Genomic DNA, 18,954 nt, shown 5'->3' with positions numbered 1-18,954 from the left:
AAAACCCTAATAGAGGGAGGCCTTATATTTTATCGTGAAGTATACACGTCAGTCACCTGCATAAATCCCATTGAGCAAACCATTCCCAAGGTCCACTGAGCTGTGTAGACATATGACTGAAGTGGTGTGGAGTGTGTAGACACTCTAGTTTGAATGTATGGTGCTGTGACATCACACACATGCAGTAACTTTCCTATTGGCTTTTTTATTTTTTATCATTGTTTTTCCCTTAAAACAAGATTGAATCCATTTTCCAGAACATTTAGTAAACTTCAGAGCTCCAGATCAAAGACTTAAATATTGGATCTTCCCAGAGACCCGAAGCTTCCCAGACTTTAAATTTAAATTACAAAAAAAAAAAAAAGAAGAAGAAGAAGAAGGAAAGCAGGCAAAACCCTTAGTGTATTGTTAATTCTGATACACTCTGAAAAGACAAATTGACTAGGAAATGCAGCAGAAATTAAATGAATAAATAGAAAGCCTAACACAAGGCATGTGAACACGGAGCCACCGTATGCGGTGGCCAGCAGAGGCATTCAAACATTTCGTCAGCAGGATCCCAGCCAACCTTCACAGCTCTCTTTATAAAGCTGGCCCGGGCATTCTGGAGCAAGATGTGGCTGTGTAGTCTGCTTGCTCCATAACTGCTTCTGAGGGGCTGGCAAAGGGGCCCAGCAGGCTTGCCCGAGAGCCATGGCAAAGAATGGACTTGTAATTTACATCCTGGTAATCACCTTACTCCTGGACCAGACCACCAGCCACACGTCCAAATTAAAATCCAGGAAACACAGCAAACGCCGAGTGAAAGGTAATGGGGCCTCTCAGTCCAACAAAATTTGAGGCTCACTCAGTGTGGGGAGGTGCTGGCCAGTGTTCAAATCCAGACTCTTCCCGGAGACGACTCTGGTGATAGCACCACTGCCATTATGTGTATATGGCATTTTAGGGGACTGAGTGACCTTTGAATTCTCTGGGGCTGTTTGGTATTTAAAGGAACTATGTAGTGGGATTTTTGCAACAACAAAAAAACCTCGTAGTGTAAAAAAATTTCTGTATGGTATATCTTTTGTCACGTTGGCTGAGATTTGCAGAATATTCTTGGAGCTCACCTGGATATGGGAACATCTGGTATTACAAATGATGGGATAAGCAGAACATATTGATTAACAGAGTACACTGTTTCACTCATGGATGCTGAGTAGCTCTATTTAAATTGTTTCTAAGATAACTATAATCTTACTACATGTGTAGTAGAGGACACAGCTCTTGGTAATTGTGACTTCCCTCTTGTTATTGGTTATGACATAGGTATATTTCCACATCCCTGGCAAGATAAGGACAGCCTATACCATATATTTAAACTTTTTGTGTTGTAGACAGAAATTGAGCCTCTTTAACTTAAAAATATGTCAACATGCAAAGTCATATAGTGTTTGAAGATATTTTGACATGAAATTGAATCTCCAAGCAACCTCAAATTTGGGGTGACTTGAATTAGGTGAGGTTAAAAAAAAAAGTTTCCAAAACAAAGGTGATGTCAATTTATTTGCAATATGCTAAAACCGAAGCAAAAGAAAAAGCATCAAGACACAGACAGAGTGATGTTTCATCTCATCCTCTGCGTCATTTTTATATCAGAATATTTCTAGATAAATATCATGGCACTATTTCCTTATCAATATCACTTTATTAATAGCAAAACACACAAGAAATACCAACCAGGTTAAAGTCTTGATTTGACATGACACAGTGGAAAAAAAGTGGGCTTGTCTTTGTTTTGTTTTGCTGATTACAAAGGGCCCTTTTCCAGCGGTATTTATTTATAAAATTTAGGTCTGACGCAAGGTTTCTGAAGTGGCAACTTTTTTCTTTGTAAAATATTGTATTTCCCTGTTCCCTCTTTTAAAAAAAAAATTTTAATATTTCTCATGAGTAGATGAAGCATATTGCTAAAGGCCAGGGCAGGAGACGGAGGGAGGGAGAAGATACCGGACCATGTGGCAGGTTTTTGTTGCGAGCATTTCTTCGCCCCTGGGAGGGAGTAGCAAATGGTGACTACCAAGTAGGGATGTGGGGTGGGGGCATAATGTATGAATGTGAGGGCTGGCCATTAGCTCAGTTGGTTAGAGCATGATGTTATACCACAAAGGTCAAAGGTTCAGATCCCTGTACTGGCCAGCCACCAAGGAAAAAAAAAAAAAATTGAATGTGTGTGTGTGAGTGGGGCAGGGGGGTGTTTCTGAAGTACCTGTAGTTTAGGTCATATCCAGGTGTCTGTCTCTTTCTTTCTTCCTTTCTTCCTTTCTTCCTTCCTTTCTTTCTTTTTTTCTTTCTTTCTTTCTTTCTTTCTTTCTTTCTTTCTTTCTTTCTTTCTTTCTTTCTTTCTTTCTTTCTTTCTTCCTTCCTTCCTTCCTTCCTTCCTTCCTTCCTTTCTTTCTCTTTCTTTCTTTCATTCTGTCTGTCTGTCTTTCTTTCTTTCTGTCTTTCTCTCTCTCCCATAAAGACAGCACATACACATGCTCTTTGTTTAAACAGCTGGGTACACATCTTAAATATCATCCCCCAAAACAGTTTTTGCTCATTTTTGCCTTTAGATCCAAGGAAGTATATTCTACAGTAGGTGAAGCAATAACCCTAAACTTGCCAAGCAGTTTTTGCCCCACACACCCACATAATTTTGAAATACTTTAAGTGCCTTGAAATAATACCAAAGTTTATGAAATCAAAAGTGAAAGCCCTCTTCTTTTCCCATCCTCATCAAAGAATTATCCACTATTAACTATTGGGTGTTAATATTCCCAGAGTTTAGTAAATGTACAATAAAAATTGATATTTTTAACAGAATAAGAATTGGCAGTGCAAAATGTTTGGCAGGCAAATTCATTTATTTTATTTATCAAATCTTGGACAGCAATCAATGTAAGGCATACTGATTCCTTTTTAATAGCTGCATAATATTCCATTGTTTGGTGGGTCATGACTTCATCTGTTCTCTCTTGAAGAACTTTTGAATGGTTTCCAATACATCTCTTTTTGATACAATACCCTGCTATGGTTTGAATGTCCCTCCAAAATCACGTTACAACTTAACACCCAATATGGTGGTGGAAGATGGGACCTTTAAGAGGTCATTGGATCCTGAGGAGCATATCCTCCTGGACGGATTGATCCATCACCACAGGACCCTGTAGAGAGTCCCCACCCAGAAGAAGGCCTTTACCGTGTGTCCCCTGAACTGTGGGCTCCTCAGCCTCCAAAACTGTAAGAAATTAATTTCATTTCTTTATAAATTACCCAATTTCAAGAATTCTGTTATAAGCAACAGAACAGAACTAATACATACCCCAAGGAACTGCTTTGTGCACAATTTTTTTTTTTTCTTATTTGGTGTCTGTCTAGTTCAGGGACTTGAACCTTGACCTTGGCCTTATCAGCACCATGCTCTAACCAACTGAGCTAACCAGCCAGCCAGTACACAAATGTTGATCCCCATGCTAGGATGTTATAATACATTTCTAAAAGTAAAATTGCAGGTTAATCATACTTTCTAATTGTCTCTTCAAATAATAGCACGAATTCATGCTCTACCTTCAGTGTGTAAGAGTGCCCATTTCCATCAACCCAACTTGGTTTCATTAGTCATTTCTTCTGGGGATTATTTTTGCATTTCTATACCATATCTACTTCTGGAGAACAACAATAATAAACTGAAAGGAGCCTTTTTTGGGAACTCAAAATGGCAAAAGAGTGATTTAGCTCCAAACACGAGATTTCCCTGGGACTTACTTCATAGGTCTCAACAAATTATGTGTTGCATTAATGAATAAAATATAATTTTTATAGTGAAATAGTTGTTCAATGTACCCCCTTTGTTCACTGTAGACAAAACACAACCACATTAGCTACAAAAGATGGAAGCCAAAGCCCAGTCACTGGGTAATGACTTCCGTAATGATCTCCCAGGAGCCTAATATTAATTTGTGTCTTTATGTTAATTGCAATGTTTTCAATCTCCCAGTGGAGGCCACTTTTTAAAATAGAATGGAGCAAGAAGCTGAGAGTGATGAGGGATGACATTTGTAGAGCTGACAACTTGTAACTTGGAAACAAGTCTTCAGCAGGCTTTGCAAGCCTGAGCCCCAACAGCTGATGCACCCTTATATTTATTCTGGATTGAATATTCGCATCAAGCAAATCCCTGGGTTATTGTATTTCTGAGCTCAGCTATTGGATGCTTTCAGAACTGATGTACAGCATTAAGTGAAACAGAGGTGGGGGCCACCCTGGATACCCCAGAAGACATTTTCCTAATCCACATGGGGAAACACCTGCCTTATGAAGCACATGTTTAAGGGGTCAGTGAATTAGCATGTTTGGATTTTAGACTATTCTGAAAAATCCAGAACAGAACACAGGTTTTCTATATGGCATCCCTACAAAGAGGCAGCAAGAGACAGTTTACATCAAGTTTAAAGGGCATCTGGATAGTACAGTTGGTTAGAGCATGGTGTTGATAACACCAAGGTCCAAGATTTGATCCCTGTATTCGCCAGCTGTGAAAAAAAAAAACTTTAAGCATCTTTTCTGTCTGAGGCCATGTGCTAGGGACCAAGAAAGCAGAGGCAATCACTGTATAGAGCAGATCAGAGTGATGGGAAGAGAACAGGCTTGGATTCAGGGAAATTCAAATCCCACCTTGTACCTTACTAGCTGGGTGACCTTCTCAGCAAGTTGATTCAGCTTCCTGTGCCTCTATTTTTTCTTCTGTGAAATAGAGATAAAGATAGTGTCTATCTCTTAGGACTATTGAAAGAGTTAATCTCCTAGCATACAGTGGCTTAAATATTTTTTATTTTCATTATTTATTATGATTTATTATAATTCCTTCCTTTGAAGAACACACAAGCTGTTGACTTCTGAGAGAGTCCCCATCAGGCCTGGCATTTTGCTTTGGCCAAGGTTGCTAATTTTCTCCCACTTACTTATAGCCCAGGTTGGTCAAGGACAGCCATGAAGATTTTTTAGCTTTATCCAGCGACATTCAAGACTAAGTAATTTGCTAACCCCTAATACAGATGTATTTTTGCATGGCCCTTTGTTACCTAACCCTTCAAGAAGTCACCATACCGGACACATCAATTGTGTGGGGATACTGAGGACTGGGGACTTGGGAGCCCAAATAAATCTGAGTGTGAGTTCTGCTACTTACCTGCCAAGTCACTTTGCTCATTGGGCTCATTAGCTTCATTCTTCAATGGTAATCTAATTTTTCTCCTTTAATAGCTATTTTTGAAGCAAATGAAAATAACATAAAAGTATTTTGTATACTTTAAAGTGTTTATTTATTCAACACATATTATGAGCACCTATTACATGCCAAGCATCATGCTAAGGATCAGAAATACCATGGATAATAAGACAGATAAAGTAAGTAAAATACAGATTGAAAAAAATGCTATGAAGAAAAATAAACAAGTCTCAAAGAAAGAGATTAGCAGAAAAAAAATACTAATTCAGAGGATAATCAGAGAAGCCATCTCAGAGGAGAAGATATTTAAGCTTGGTAAGGAGAAAGGCTGGAGTGAGCCAAGCAGGAGTATGCAGGGCAGGTGAGAATCAGCTCACTCTTGGATGCATCTGAAAGTCAACAGGATGGGACCGGAGAGATAGCCGGGAGCCCCATCACACAGAAGGACCTTCTAATATTATCATCCCCACCGGGCCCTTATCAATCTTTTTGCCCAAGTTATTTTCATGCATTGTTTTTCATGTACACTAGGCTCATTTTCATCAAAACTATTGCCTTCGATTCTGCATTCCAAAGCTTTTAGTATTTTATTTTATTTATATGTTTTCCATTCTGCCTACCCTAATCCACCCCAAAATTTCTCCTAGAAAAGGATGGAGATCTGAAGACTCAAGTTGAAAAGCTCTGGAGAGAAGTCAATGCCCTGAAGGAAATACAAGCCCTGCAGACAGGTAAGACCCCATCTCGTCAATGCCTCGTCCCCCGAAGGAGATGGGAAAAGAACTGGAGATTGCCAGAGGTTTTCTTGGTAAAAGGAGGAATTGGTAAAGGGACACAAAAAACAATCACACTGTATAATGTTGTTTTAGTCTGTTTTATGTTGCTATAACAGAATACCTGATACTGGGTAATTTATAAAGGAAAGAGGTTTATTTGGCTTACGATTCTGGGACAGTAGCATCTGGCATGGGCCTCAGGCTGCTTCTACTCATGGCAGAAAGTGGCAGGGAGCCAGTGGGTACAAGCAGATCACATGGCGAAAGGAAGCAAGAGAGAGAAGCAAGAGGTGCCAGGGTCCTATAACAATAAGCTCTCACAGGAACTAATAGAGCGAGAACTTACTCATTAATACCCCCTCCCCCAGGGAGAGCATGAATCCATTCATGAGGGATCCACCCCCATAACTCAATCAGTTTCCAACACTGCCACATTGGGGATTAAATTTCCACATGAGTTTTGGAGGGGAGAACACATCCAAACTCCATCAAATGTTGAATTTTAAAATAAAGCATTTATTAAATAAATAAATAAAACCATCTCTAGACTACATATTGAGTTCTGGGTGACATCTTTTAAAAAGAGACATTGACAAACCAGACATGTGTCCCAGTGAGAGGACCCAAAAGCTGATAGATGTTTGTTTCCAATTCTATACTCATATATAGGTGGGATAGAAATAAAAATAGCTAGTTCAGGGATGCATTTGAAAAGTCAGTCCATAGTTATTCTCTAATGGGTAATGAAACAGAATGAAGCAAGTATTAAATGACTAGAATGATTAGCATTTATTGGATGTTAACTAAGTGCCCATCGGGAGATACACTGAGGTTCAACTAAAAGAGTCTCACAGGACTCACTCGGGCCATAGTCAGCATCAGATGCACATGGAAGGACGTTGGTGAGAACCACAGCTTGCCAGCAGAGCAGTGTCCAGTGTTCCTTTCACATGGGAGTAGAGCTCCCCACTGCGTGGTAGCAATACATACATCTGTCAAGGAGCTATTATCCAAGGGATAAGGAAGTGAGAGCCACACTGGGCAGGTCCAGAAATTGCCCTCGATTATAAGGCTCATACCCCCAGGAGTCAATATCCCTCACAGCAACTTCAAAAGCAAAGCTTCAAGGGTCCCTGCAAGAGACCTGTCCAATTATAAGATATTGCCTTCAGGGAAGACTGAGGTTATGGCTTTCCATCAAGTATTTATAACTCCCAAGCCAGATGTATGCTACTTAGGAAGGGTCATTTTTACCATGCGATGTTGCCTGGTAACATGGGTGACATACTCCCTTTATTAGGTTTCCAGGAAAACAGAATTGGAAAGTTAAAAAAAAAGTCAAATGCTCATGCAAAAGGAGAAAGAGTTTTGTTAACCCTTTACCCATGGTTAGCACTATGGTTAAAATGAACTAATTTGCCAACAACTTACATTGAATATTCAACTTAAATTGACTCCTCCTCCAATTTATGCTATTGTGATTATTCTCATTTTACAGATGAGGAAACTGAGACACAGAGAAACTGAGTAATTTATCCAAGATTTACATAGCTAGTAAATGTTAGAGATGAGACCTACACCCGGGCACTATGGCCCTGGAGCTTGACTCTCTAATGCTGTGTCCTAAAATTATCTTTATGTTTAGCGTATCCTGGATAACCTAAACAATGTTACCAGAGCTATCTCCTTACTAACTCTCCACATGCAAACTCAAACTTTTGTTTTTGTTTGTTTTTTAATAACTATGAAATACCATCCAGTTCCAAAAGTCCCAAGGAAATTCAGTACATAATGGAGCTACACAAACTAGAAAGCATGTGCATATCTAAGCAGCATGAGGCTTAAGGTCATGTTTTGAGGGTGGGACAGACCTGGGTTGTGTAGTTGTGATCTTACATGCTATGTAAATTACATGCTAAGTTGTTACAAATAACTTCTCTAAGCTTCCATGTCCTAATATATAAAAGTGGGGGTAATAAAATACCACTTCATGGGGTTGTTATGATAATCATATGAATTTACTTAGGAATGCTTAGCACAGTGTCTGGCACATACAAAATCTTCAATACGTTGGGTAAAGGGCATAAAGAAAAATCATGATTTGTAATAATGAATATGCTAATAATAAATAATAAAAAAAATTGTAAAAAGCTAAAAAAAAATCTTCAATAAATGTTAATTCATCATTATCATCACACATCATTCATTCCACAAAACTTGATTGCTATTTACCAGGTTCAGTCCTAGGTATAATGCATTCAAAAAGCATCTCCATATGTCATATTTCACATCTTCACAGTCTGTCTCCGAGGCACAAAAGTTCACAAGAAATGCTACCTTGCTTCGGAAGGCTTGAAGCATTTCCATGAAGCCAATGAAGACTGCATTTCCAAGGGAGGGACCCTGGTTATCCCCAGGAACACTGACGAAATCAACGCCCTCCGAGACTATGGTAAAAGCAGCCTGCCAGGTGTCAATGACTTTTGGCTGGGCCTCAATGACATGGTCACTGAAGGCAAGTTTGTCGATGTCAATGGAGTTGCCATCTCCTTCCTCAACTGGGACCGTGCACAGCCTAATGGTGGTAAGCGGGAAAACTGTGTCCTGTTCTCCCAATCAGCCCAGGGCAAGTGGAGTGACGAGGTCTGTCGCAGCAGCAAGAGATATATATGCGAGTTTACCATCCCCTAATAGGCCCTTCTTAAATGTATCTTCCAAGTTAGATCAGTCATGATGGTCCCCAAGAATAAGATGTATTAGTCCGTTTATGTTGCTTGTAACAAAATACCTGAAACTGGGTGATTTAAAGAAAATGAAATTTATTGCTTACAGTTTCTGAGGCTGGGAAGTCCAAAGTCCATCTGGGGGTGGCGACAGTGACCCAGGGGTCTCACATTGCAAGATGGTGGAAGCAGAGAGAACAGAGAGAGCAAGAGACAGACAGACTCTCCTCTTCTTTTGAAGCCCTCAGAACCGCACCCCTGACCACCATTTTTAATCCATTTTCTGCTGCACGGTCCTACAATCCAATCACCTCTTCAAGGACCCACCTTTCAATTACCTTCATAGGATTTCCCACCCTCTTAACAGTCTCGGTGGGAGCTAAGTTTCCAATACATAAAACTTGGGGAACACAATTCAAGCTTCAGTGAGTTTTGGGGGGACATAATTCAATCCACTACCTAAGAATACTTCAAAATTGTAATAATTAATTGCAAAATTGCAACACAGGAGTCAATGTCTATAGCTATACAATAGTCAGCCAGTTTTGCTACCACATTTCAATGCCTCCATGGAGTATAGAGGATCAGAAGGTCACCATCCAGAGACGTGCATGCTGTTAAAGTGGTTTCTGCAAAATGGGCTATCAGATCCTTCTCTCTCTTTCCTGTTTTCTCTCACTTGTATAGACCTGGTATGTTTTAAAAATACAATAGGCTGGCCAGTTGGGTCAGTTGGTTGGAGCACTGCCTAGTGACACCAAGGTCATAGGTTCTGATCCCTGTACTGGCCAGCCGCCCCCCCCCCCGTCACACACACACACACACACACACACACAAACAAAATAGCCATGCATCTTTTCAGAAGATTTTCTCTTAAAAGTTTAGTACATAAATGATTGGTGAGAATTCCCTATATCAGAGATTCCAAGTGCTACATATAAAATCCAAAAACTTTTCAGTCTGATATTCAATCTGGTCTGTCCTGGGAATAATACCTTGCTAGCTCATTATGCTTTCTTTGAGTTGCTGCATCTCCTGGTGGGACTTGTCTCTTGTTTGCCATATCAGAACATGAATGTCCGAAGAGGTTCCGATTAAACTCTGTTTTCCTCAAGCCCCATCCCCTTTTTGTGGAAGTTCCCAGTCAAGCCCCAAAAGGAAATGACAAGGCAGTCTATTTGATCAATTTCCATTCCCAGCCTTACACTGCAACTTTCGACTTGAGTGGATAACCCTAAAGCAGAACAACAGCAGCATGCTGTGCGGGAAAAGAAAATAGAAAAAAAAAAGTCTTCTTTTCCTTTGCTTTAGCACCCTTACTCTCTCCCTTTATGAAATTGAGGGTGAACATTATATATGTTAATAACTTTTTTTTAACATCCTTATATACTTGTATATTATTTTAACCATTATGGTCTATTAGGGGCAACCTATCTTTGGAAATTGAAAACTGGATTTAAATATACTATTTGGGAAGTCATGTGTTTATGTGATTTTTTTTATTCTGCCAAATGCTATTCCCATTAAATTTTTTAACTAGATTGTATAAAATAATTTCATTGCTTAATATGAAATTACAAAGTTTAAGCTTGGGGAAAATGGGCTTTTTAGAAGCAAACAATTCTAAATATATTCTGTTCTCCAAATACATTTTTTTCTCCAAATGTTGACTGTATTTTGTGAACAGTATTCTGCTTTGCAAACTTTAACTCCATGTGCTTAGAATTGAGTTTTAGCTCTTGTCATTGCACAGTAATAAACTCTGAATTCTGATCAATGTGGATGAGTTTGGGTGTTAATTACAGTAATTCAAACTATGTTGATTTATATCAACCTTGGCAGAATTTGGGGGTGGGGGATACTCTGAATTTGATCAAATGGGTGATTTGGATATACTCAGAGAATACTTTTACCTGGCAATCAAGAGGTATGTATAGTCTGGGAGGGAGAAGGGGAACTTTAAATAAAAAAAATGTAGCTGCTATTGTTATTTGGTTGGCCTTGACTAAGTCCCTGTGTTACAGGGGACACTCAGCTCCTGGCTGAGGCTCCCCAAACTCGATATGAAACTCACAGATCCAGCCGCCTGCCCCCAGACAAAAGAAAACCACTCAAAAGTCAAATGTTGGTGAACATGGAAGTCAGCTTTTATTGAGGAATATCAGTGACCTGAGGAGAGATGTTAGGCTAACCCATCTCTCTGGTAAACCTGCAGGAGAACGGCCAGGCTAAAGCCATCTCAAAGACTTTGGTTTACTGAGGGATTTTTAAAGAGGGGTGAGGGAATAGAACATGGGAAAATGAAAAGCAGGAGGGAGGGAGACGTGAGCAGCAAGGGCTTCATGAAAGGTCTCATGTGCAAGGCCTCATCAAAACTTCATTTCTGCTCGCATCCTTATCTCAGGGTCTGGGTAGTACATGCAAGTCTGCAGCTCCAGGCTGGCTGGAAAACAACTTTGCATTCATGTAAATAATGTCATCTTGCCCCATAACCAAGGTTCAAAATATCAAATAACCATTGGAAAAGAGGAAATTCAGAAAAATGCATATCAAGGAAAGAAACTGCCTTTTTAAAATCTTTTAGAGCTTATGTGGATTTAGGTCCCAACATGGCTTCAGTCCTGGTCACTCCAGCACCTACTCCAACATAACCATAGTCTTCTTAAAGATAGTGATGATAATAAAATAAGCAGACATTAATGAGTAGTCCATTCTCATCACATTCCAGGTATGGTGCTAAATTTTATATAATTCTCATTTATCTTCAGAGCAACCCTAAGAATGAGGCTCTATAATTATTTCGTTTTACAGAAGAAAAAATGGAAAAAGAGAGGTAGTAAATTGCCCTAAGTCACATGCCAAGAAGTAGTGGAATTGTGACTTGGAAACCAACAAATTGATGCAGATCCTACATCCTCAGCAACATGGGGAAGCTGTGACAGATGACGCATGTTCAGGCAGGCTGTGAGAGTGGATTCCAATCCATGTTCTCAATTTCCTCACCTGGAGAACAATTCAGGCAAACAGCTGACCTTGTGACCTTGAGAAGGCCTTCAGTCTGAGGCTGCTTCATAGAGGAAGAAAAAATACACACACACACACACACACACATCCATGCATGTCTTTAATCCAGAAAAGCAAGTTTAGGCTAACCGGAAGATTTTCAGCCCTTTGTAAGGGCTAAATAAAGACAACCAATGTTCACAGAAATTGATGTCAGAGCTTGGGTTCCCAGAAAATGGGGATAGATAAAATCATCCTTCCCAAAGCACCTGGACCAGAAAGACCAAGAGACGTTAAAATGGATGTATGTTTTGCAAATACTTTCTCCCACTCTGTTGGTTGTCTTTTAACTCTGTTGCTGTGCAGGCCACAATAATCAACCACATTGTATATCGACAAAATAAAATAAAATGTTAACAAAAAAAAAAATAGAAGTTAAAATGGAGTTAATTCAAAGGAATAGACGAAGGTTAGTAAAGGGAAATCAAGATTAATTAGCAAGACAAAGGGTGGATTACAGAAACAGAGCAAGACTGGAAGGAGTGAATTAAGAGATCAACTGACTTGACCCAGGCCAAACTCATTACCTTTGACCTTATCACTTAGCCAAGGAATTACCCAAAAGCCACACCCACAAGATTCACTAACTAGACTTCTCTTTGGTCTATTCTGTCTATTGGGCTCTATCAAGCAAACAACAATTGGTCTTCAGGCAGGAATGATAAATGGGTCCAACTCTCAGGCAAACTCTTACATCTCAGTGAAAGCTGCCTGGGCTACTGTGTGGAAAAACATCCTGACCCTTTTTGGAAAGAGTGCCACAAGCAGTTAGCAATGTCTCTCACAGTTCACAGTAGGATGTCAATGTTTGTATCACTTAAGTGTCATCCCCAGGGCAAATGCTGGCTTTCTGCAAATGTCAGTTATATTCAAAACCCAAACAGTCAAGGCCCAGCAAGCCTTACCAGAAAGCTGTCTCTAATCTGCAGAGCAGCGCTTCTCAAACTTTTGTTGCTTACAAACCACCTGGGGACCTCGTTAAATTGCAGATCCCCATAGTTCTGAGCCGAGTCAGGAGATTCTGCATTTCACATCAGCTTTCAGTGGATGCCAACAGTCTGGACCATGGACCACAGTTCAAGTAGCAAAGTTCAAAAGCTTTGGCTACTGCCCAGATATAGTCTCAGATGATCCCAGCAGTTTTGCATTCCTTTAGCACAAAAGTCAAGGGTAGGATCTACAGTTCATCTGAGTGAAGAACAGTACAGAGAGCAATTTTCCTATCTACCACAGATGCTTCCGTCCACATCATAAAGTGAGGTATAAAGTAAAAATCAATTAGTTAAAAGAAACACCAGTCAGAGACTAAAACTGACTTATTGCAAGACTCAGTGGCTCCTTTCCCTTCCCTAGCATTGCCAAACAGCATTTCTTATCCAAAAATGAAGAAAGATGAGCATGTGCCCATGACACAAAGCATGAAGAACAGAAAGGACCACCTTCTGAGGTGCAAAATGATGACACTGGCCTGTACCCCTTAACCCCTTTCCCTATAAAGGACCCTGAATAGCTCCCCTTGGGTGGCTAGCTTTCTCATAGCTACTCCCCTTATGTGTAAGTCTATCTCCTTTTTAATTAAGCATTACTTGCTCTACTGATGGGTGCGTTGTTCATTTCTTGGGACCCAAGAGCTTGGGACCCAAAAGCCTGATTCAGTAACAGATGCAGAATGCAGAATGAAGCAAAACAAAAATAAATGGTGGTGAGAAATAAGGGGGCAGGGAGGGAGAGAGAGAGAAAAATTATGTGCTCACATAGTGCTTATAGTTGATCATTCCAATCCCCTAAAACCCTGGTTCCTATTTCTGTAAATTGTAAGACCTACCCCACAGTTTCTCCAAGCTACACAAGACAAGATCTCCTTTTCATTTGAGCTACTATGAGTTGGCACATCAGCTAGGATAGGCTAGGTTATGATGCAGTAACAACCTCAAAACCTGAATGGCTTCAAACAGCAAAGGTTTCTTTTTCTCACTCATTTTCGTGCCCACTGTGCATTAAAAGGGGGCTCTGGAACACAAGCCGATGGAAGGCAAACATGTAGAATGTTGTCAGTCTCTACAGCGGAGGAAAAAAGAGCTCTGGAGAGACTCACAGCAGCCACTAAATGATCTGATACAGAAATGGCAAACTACCTTTCCAATCTGAGGGACACCTGCAAGTGCAACTTTACCATGTGCCCAAGAGGTGGAGAGCTTGAATATTTGGTGACCAGCACAATGCTTTACATGGTCGGGGTTTCTGTCACTTGCAATCAAAATAATTCTAATTAACACAAACTAGGAAGAAAGATGAGACTAGAAAGATTTGTAATCCAGGTGAATGAGAAAATTGTTTCATAGAGATAAGTAGAGAGCAGCAGAAAAGAAGTTCAGAGTAGGTAAATAGAAGCTCAGAGTCCATAGCTTCAAAAACTAAAAGTCAGTTTAACTCTGCTCAACTGTGCAAATTTGCAACTCCAAAGGTAGGCTCTTTGAGCAAAGGGGATTCTGTTTAAGTTAGGAGGCTTCTGGTAAAGGGAAGCGGGGAGGCGCCCGGTGCTGGAGTGGAAGACAAGGCCAGAGGCCATCCTGTCCTCATTGTTTGCACAGTGGCACTGGTCACATCCAAAATCCATCAGTCAGAATCAGTATTGCTGCAATTCTGTTGGCCTTTCCTTGTAATCACAAATTGTGTGCTATAGCTTCAGACATCACATCTGCATTCAAGGTGGGAAGACACAGAGAATGGCATCACCAGCCTGGTTTGTCCCCTTATGATCAACACTTTCCAGCAGATTGCCACTTAAGTCTCATTGACTAGAACTCTTCTACACAGATGCCCTAACTCTATGACAGGCTGAGAAAGTAAATATTTTGCTTAAGTGTGTATTTTTTCACCCCAAACAAAATTATGGTTCTATTAATGAGAAAGAGGAAGTAGAAAAATTTTAAGTAACAGGTTCTACCCTAACCTGTTCATTTTACCTGTTCAAATCTCCCTGTTATAAATTCCCATAGCACCATATACCTCTTACTTATTTTGTTTTTTTACAGATATAATTTTACATTTATGCTACTATCAGATTATAAACTTCAAGAACTCAGGAACTAAAGAATTGCTTTTCATTTATTTTTGTATTTCCAGAGAAATGTCTGACACTTAGTAGGGGCTCAGTAAGTAACTGATGACAAAATAAATGACGTAATGCATCACTGAATGAACTAACAAACAAATATTTCCTCTTTTCAAGGGTAAGGTGCAAGTTCTAGTCTCTATATCCCGGGTTCTGAAAATGATGCTAAATATTGTTAAATCAATACGTGAATTAAATAATTTGATCACTAAGTCACTTTATCAAAGAATACAAAGCTTCAAAAGGAAATTTTCTATTTTTTCTCAAAAGAAATCTATTATCTACCTCCAGGCTTAAATATTTTGTATTCTTTAAAAGTTTCGTTTATTTCTTTATTAAAAACAATAATGAAAGCAACAAAACTGCATCAAAACTGCACCCAGAAGAACCAGTACCTGGTGCATTATCATGAGGTACGTTCTTGGAGATGAATGGCTAAGGAATGCAGGACTTAGCAACCAATAGCTCAACTGAGATGGGATGTTCTTCCTTTGCAGATTTCTTGGCTGTGCTCCCTGTATGGGAGGAAATAAAACTCAAATAAACATCTTAATGAAAGTGGTTTTTTCCATTACTGCCTTTAACATGGTATCTTCTTGGCTACTCCATTCAGATACAAAATCAATCAAGTACTTGGATGAGACTTCTCAAATATAACATTCTACAGAATGTTTTCAAAGCGTTGATTTCCAAAATTATTAACATTATAACAAAAGTTTTTGCTTCAACCTGTTACTTGGACTCTAAACAGGCTGTGGCAGGCATTCAGGAACCAATTCAATGGGTCAAAGAATCAAATCAAGGATATCAAATACATGGCACCTGTGTCCCTGTCTTAGCCCATTCTGTGTTGCTACGACAATACCACAGACTGGTAATTTATTGGATCGCAGTTCTGGAGCGGGAGAGGTCCAACATCGAGGGGCCAAAATCTTGTGAGGAGGGCCTTCTTGCTGCATCATCCCATGTCAAGAGCAGCATTCCAGCAGCTATCACCTGGTGATCAGAGTTGGCATACAAGAATACATTTACCATCCCTTGGTGTTATACAAGCTCTGAAAGCCTTTCCTACCAACTCTAGGTCACCAGCTCCCTAAATCTGAAACACCTTGGATGCTCATTCAAAAGATGAGAAGATAATACAGGAATTATAGCAGACCTATTTCTATTCATTGTAGTTCTTCCCCAAGCTTCTCACACAGTTCATTCTCAGTTCTGTGGAGTTGGCCAGACCCTTCACCCTGACATTCAAGGCTCTCCATGATCTGGGTTTAAACTATCTTTCTAGCCTTATTTCTCACTACAGTCTCACACTCATACTTTGTGTAGTGGATTTAATAGTGGCCCCCAAAGTTCATTTATACCTGGAAGCTCCAAATATGACCTTATTTGGAAATAGGGTCTTTATAGTTTGTATTAGTTTGCTGGGACTGCCATAACAAGGTACCACACACTGGGTAGCTTAAACATCAGAAACTTATTTTATCACAGTTCTGGACGCTGTAAATCAAAGATCACGATGTCAGCAGGTTTGGTTTCTAATGAGCACTCTGTCCTAGGCTTATAGAAGGCTATCTTCTGCTGGGTGAAAAATCCTTAATTTTGGCAACATTCCAGATATAGGTCATTATTATCACAGATAAATGGGAAGCTAAATGCCTGGTGCTGAAGTGGGATCTAACACTCCAGTTGGAAGCTAGAAGGAAGTTTGGTCCCATTATCACTCCACAAAATTCCTCCAATAGACAAATAGGTTCAGATTCAGTGTCTGAGGTATCACTCAGAATGATATCCAAAGGACAAACTTGATCCAACAAGGGTAGTAAATTGCTGGAGTTCAACACCAGCATTTGGCTCCAGAAAGGAGAAGGAAAGCTTTAATTTTTATCAAATGACATTGAGATGGGTTATAACTAAGGACCCAAGCTCCGCCCTCATTCCAAATGCAAGAGGGGTCTGTTAGCAAGCAATGGACTCGCTGCCTGACATGCACAGAAAGCCAGACTCTGATACAGACTTCTGTGAGAAGAAAGAGCTTTAGTGCATGGCCGACCAGCAAGGACACAGGAGCGGAGCTGAAATCTGTCTCCCTGATCCAGGGTGGAGTTAAATTTTTATAGGTTAGGAGAACAGGTGGGTATGTGGAAGCGCTGGTGGGGCAGGTTTTGACGATGGGCTTCAGCATTGGAACTGTCTGGACAACAGACTCCTCACTTCTGAAAGAGCTGATTCAGCGTTTCAGGTTCCGGTAGTGTCCTGGCCTCCCTGGTCCTCTGGGGAGAGGACTGTTGGTTACAGGTGTTATTTGGAGGTCAAGGATTTTTCTACTGCACATTCCCAGGTTGCATGACTTATAAATTTTGGCTCAGCTCCATCTGCAGGAAAGCTTAAGCCATGGTTGAACAATAGACCAGGTTTGAGTTGGTCACATGATTACAGGTCCAGAGTAGTGAACAGCCCTAAGACATTTGTCTCACACATTATTGGGATAATGTGTGAAATATGAGCAAGGTTTTTAGACTAGATAATGGTGTTGAGTCATCCTGATTTTGATAACTGTACTGTGTTGACGTAAGAAAACTGTTTTTAGGAAACACACACTGAGTTATGTACAGGTAAAGGGGCATTGTGTCTGCAAATTATTCTCAAATGACTCAGAAAGAAAAGATAATTACATATATATGGAGAAAATGATAAAACAATTTGATATTGTCAATTGGAGAATCTGGGTGAAAATCATCATGGAGTTTTGTACTATCCTTGCAACTTTTCCATATGTTTGAAATTATTTCTTTTTCTTCTTCTTCTTCTCCTTCTTCTTCTTCTTCTTCTTCTTCTTCTTCTTCTTCTTCTTCTTCTTCTTCTTCTTCTTCTTCTTCTTCTTCTTCTTCTTCTTCTTCTTCTTTCTTCTTCTTCTTCTTCTTCTTCTTCTTCTTCTTCTTCTTCTTCTTCTTCTTCTTCTTCTTCTTCTTCTTCTTCTTCTTTTTTTTTTTTTTTTTTTTTTGTCAGCTGGCCAGTACGGGGATCCAAACCCTTGACCTTGTTGTTATCTACACCATGCTCTACCAAGCAAGCTAACCAGCCAGCCCCCAAAATTATCTCAAAACAATCACCCAAAATCGAAAACAAAAACCAAGCAAACTAACTTCACTCAGTGTCTCTAGCACAGGGTTTCTCAGTCTCAGCTCTGTTGACATTTAGAATTGGTTGGCTCTTTGTTGGGGGAAGAGGGTAAATGCAATCCTGAGTATTATGGGATGTTTAGCAGCCTCCCTGGCCTCTACCCTCTAGATGACAGTAGTGTCTAAACAACCAAAAATGTCTCCATTGGTTAGAGCATGGTGCTGACAACACAAGGGTCAAGGGCTCAGATCCCCATACCAGCCAGCTGCCAAAAAAAAGAAAAGAAAGGAAAATGTCTCCAGACTTTGCCAAATGTTCTCTGGGGTAGCAAACTCACCCCAGTTGAGCCATTGCCCTAATATTTTACTTCAGGAAGAGGCTGATGTGGAGAAGTAAGATAGTAGTAGGGGATGTTGTAGAAGAGAGCTCATTCCATCATTATAGTCATATTTACACTTTCATTCATTCAATTCATTCAACAAGTATCTTATTGAATTAACTATGAGTCTGATACTGTGATAGGTTTTGGACACATAGATAAGCAAAAGTCAGAGAAGGCTTCTGTCCTCACAGAGCTTATATCTAGATGGGTAAGACATACAACAAACAGGCAAATAAATAAACAAGACCATTTCTGAAAATGATATGACAAAATGTTGACATGACAAAATGGCATAACAAAGTGACATGTTGAAAACAACAAAAGAAGATGTTACTCTCCATCTAGGTCTTTTTCATTTATTTATCCAATTAACATTTTTTGAGCATATGTACCCAGCAGTGTCTAAATAATTCTACCACCGCTCATGCAAAGTTGCAGAGATTACATCATAATGTATTAGAGAATGTTGCTTTATTTTACTTACAAGCATTTTTTAAATCTTTTTCGTAATGTACTTTCCACGG

General features: G+C 39.8%; 1 protein-coding gene across 1 annotated transcript; it reads left to right on the top strand.

Moving 5' to 3' along the window:
• Positions 1-693: 693 nt before the first annotated feature.
• CLEC3A (C-type lectin domain family 3 member A) lies at positions 694-8,715 on the top strand. The gene is made up of 3 exons (XM_063109030.1): positions 694-808; positions 5,896-5,979; positions 8,324-8,715. The coding sequence occupies exons 1-3, from the start codon at positions 694-696 to the stop codon at positions 8,713-8,715; spliced, it is 591 nt and encodes a 196-aa protein (XP_062965100.1).
• Positions 8,716-18,954: the final 10,239 nt, after the last annotated feature.

This window comes from Cynocephalus volans, chromosome 10 (genome assembly GCF_027409185.1).
Source record: "Cynocephalus volans isolate mCynVol1 chromosome 10, mCynVol1.pri, whole genome shotgun sequence".
Classification (NCBI taxonomy): domain Eukaryota; kingdom Metazoa; phylum Chordata; class Mammalia; order Dermoptera; family Cynocephalidae; genus Cynocephalus; species Cynocephalus volans.
The sequence above is the reverse complement of the archived record's forward strand: the minus strand, read 5'-3'. Positions and strand labels throughout refer to the sequence as shown.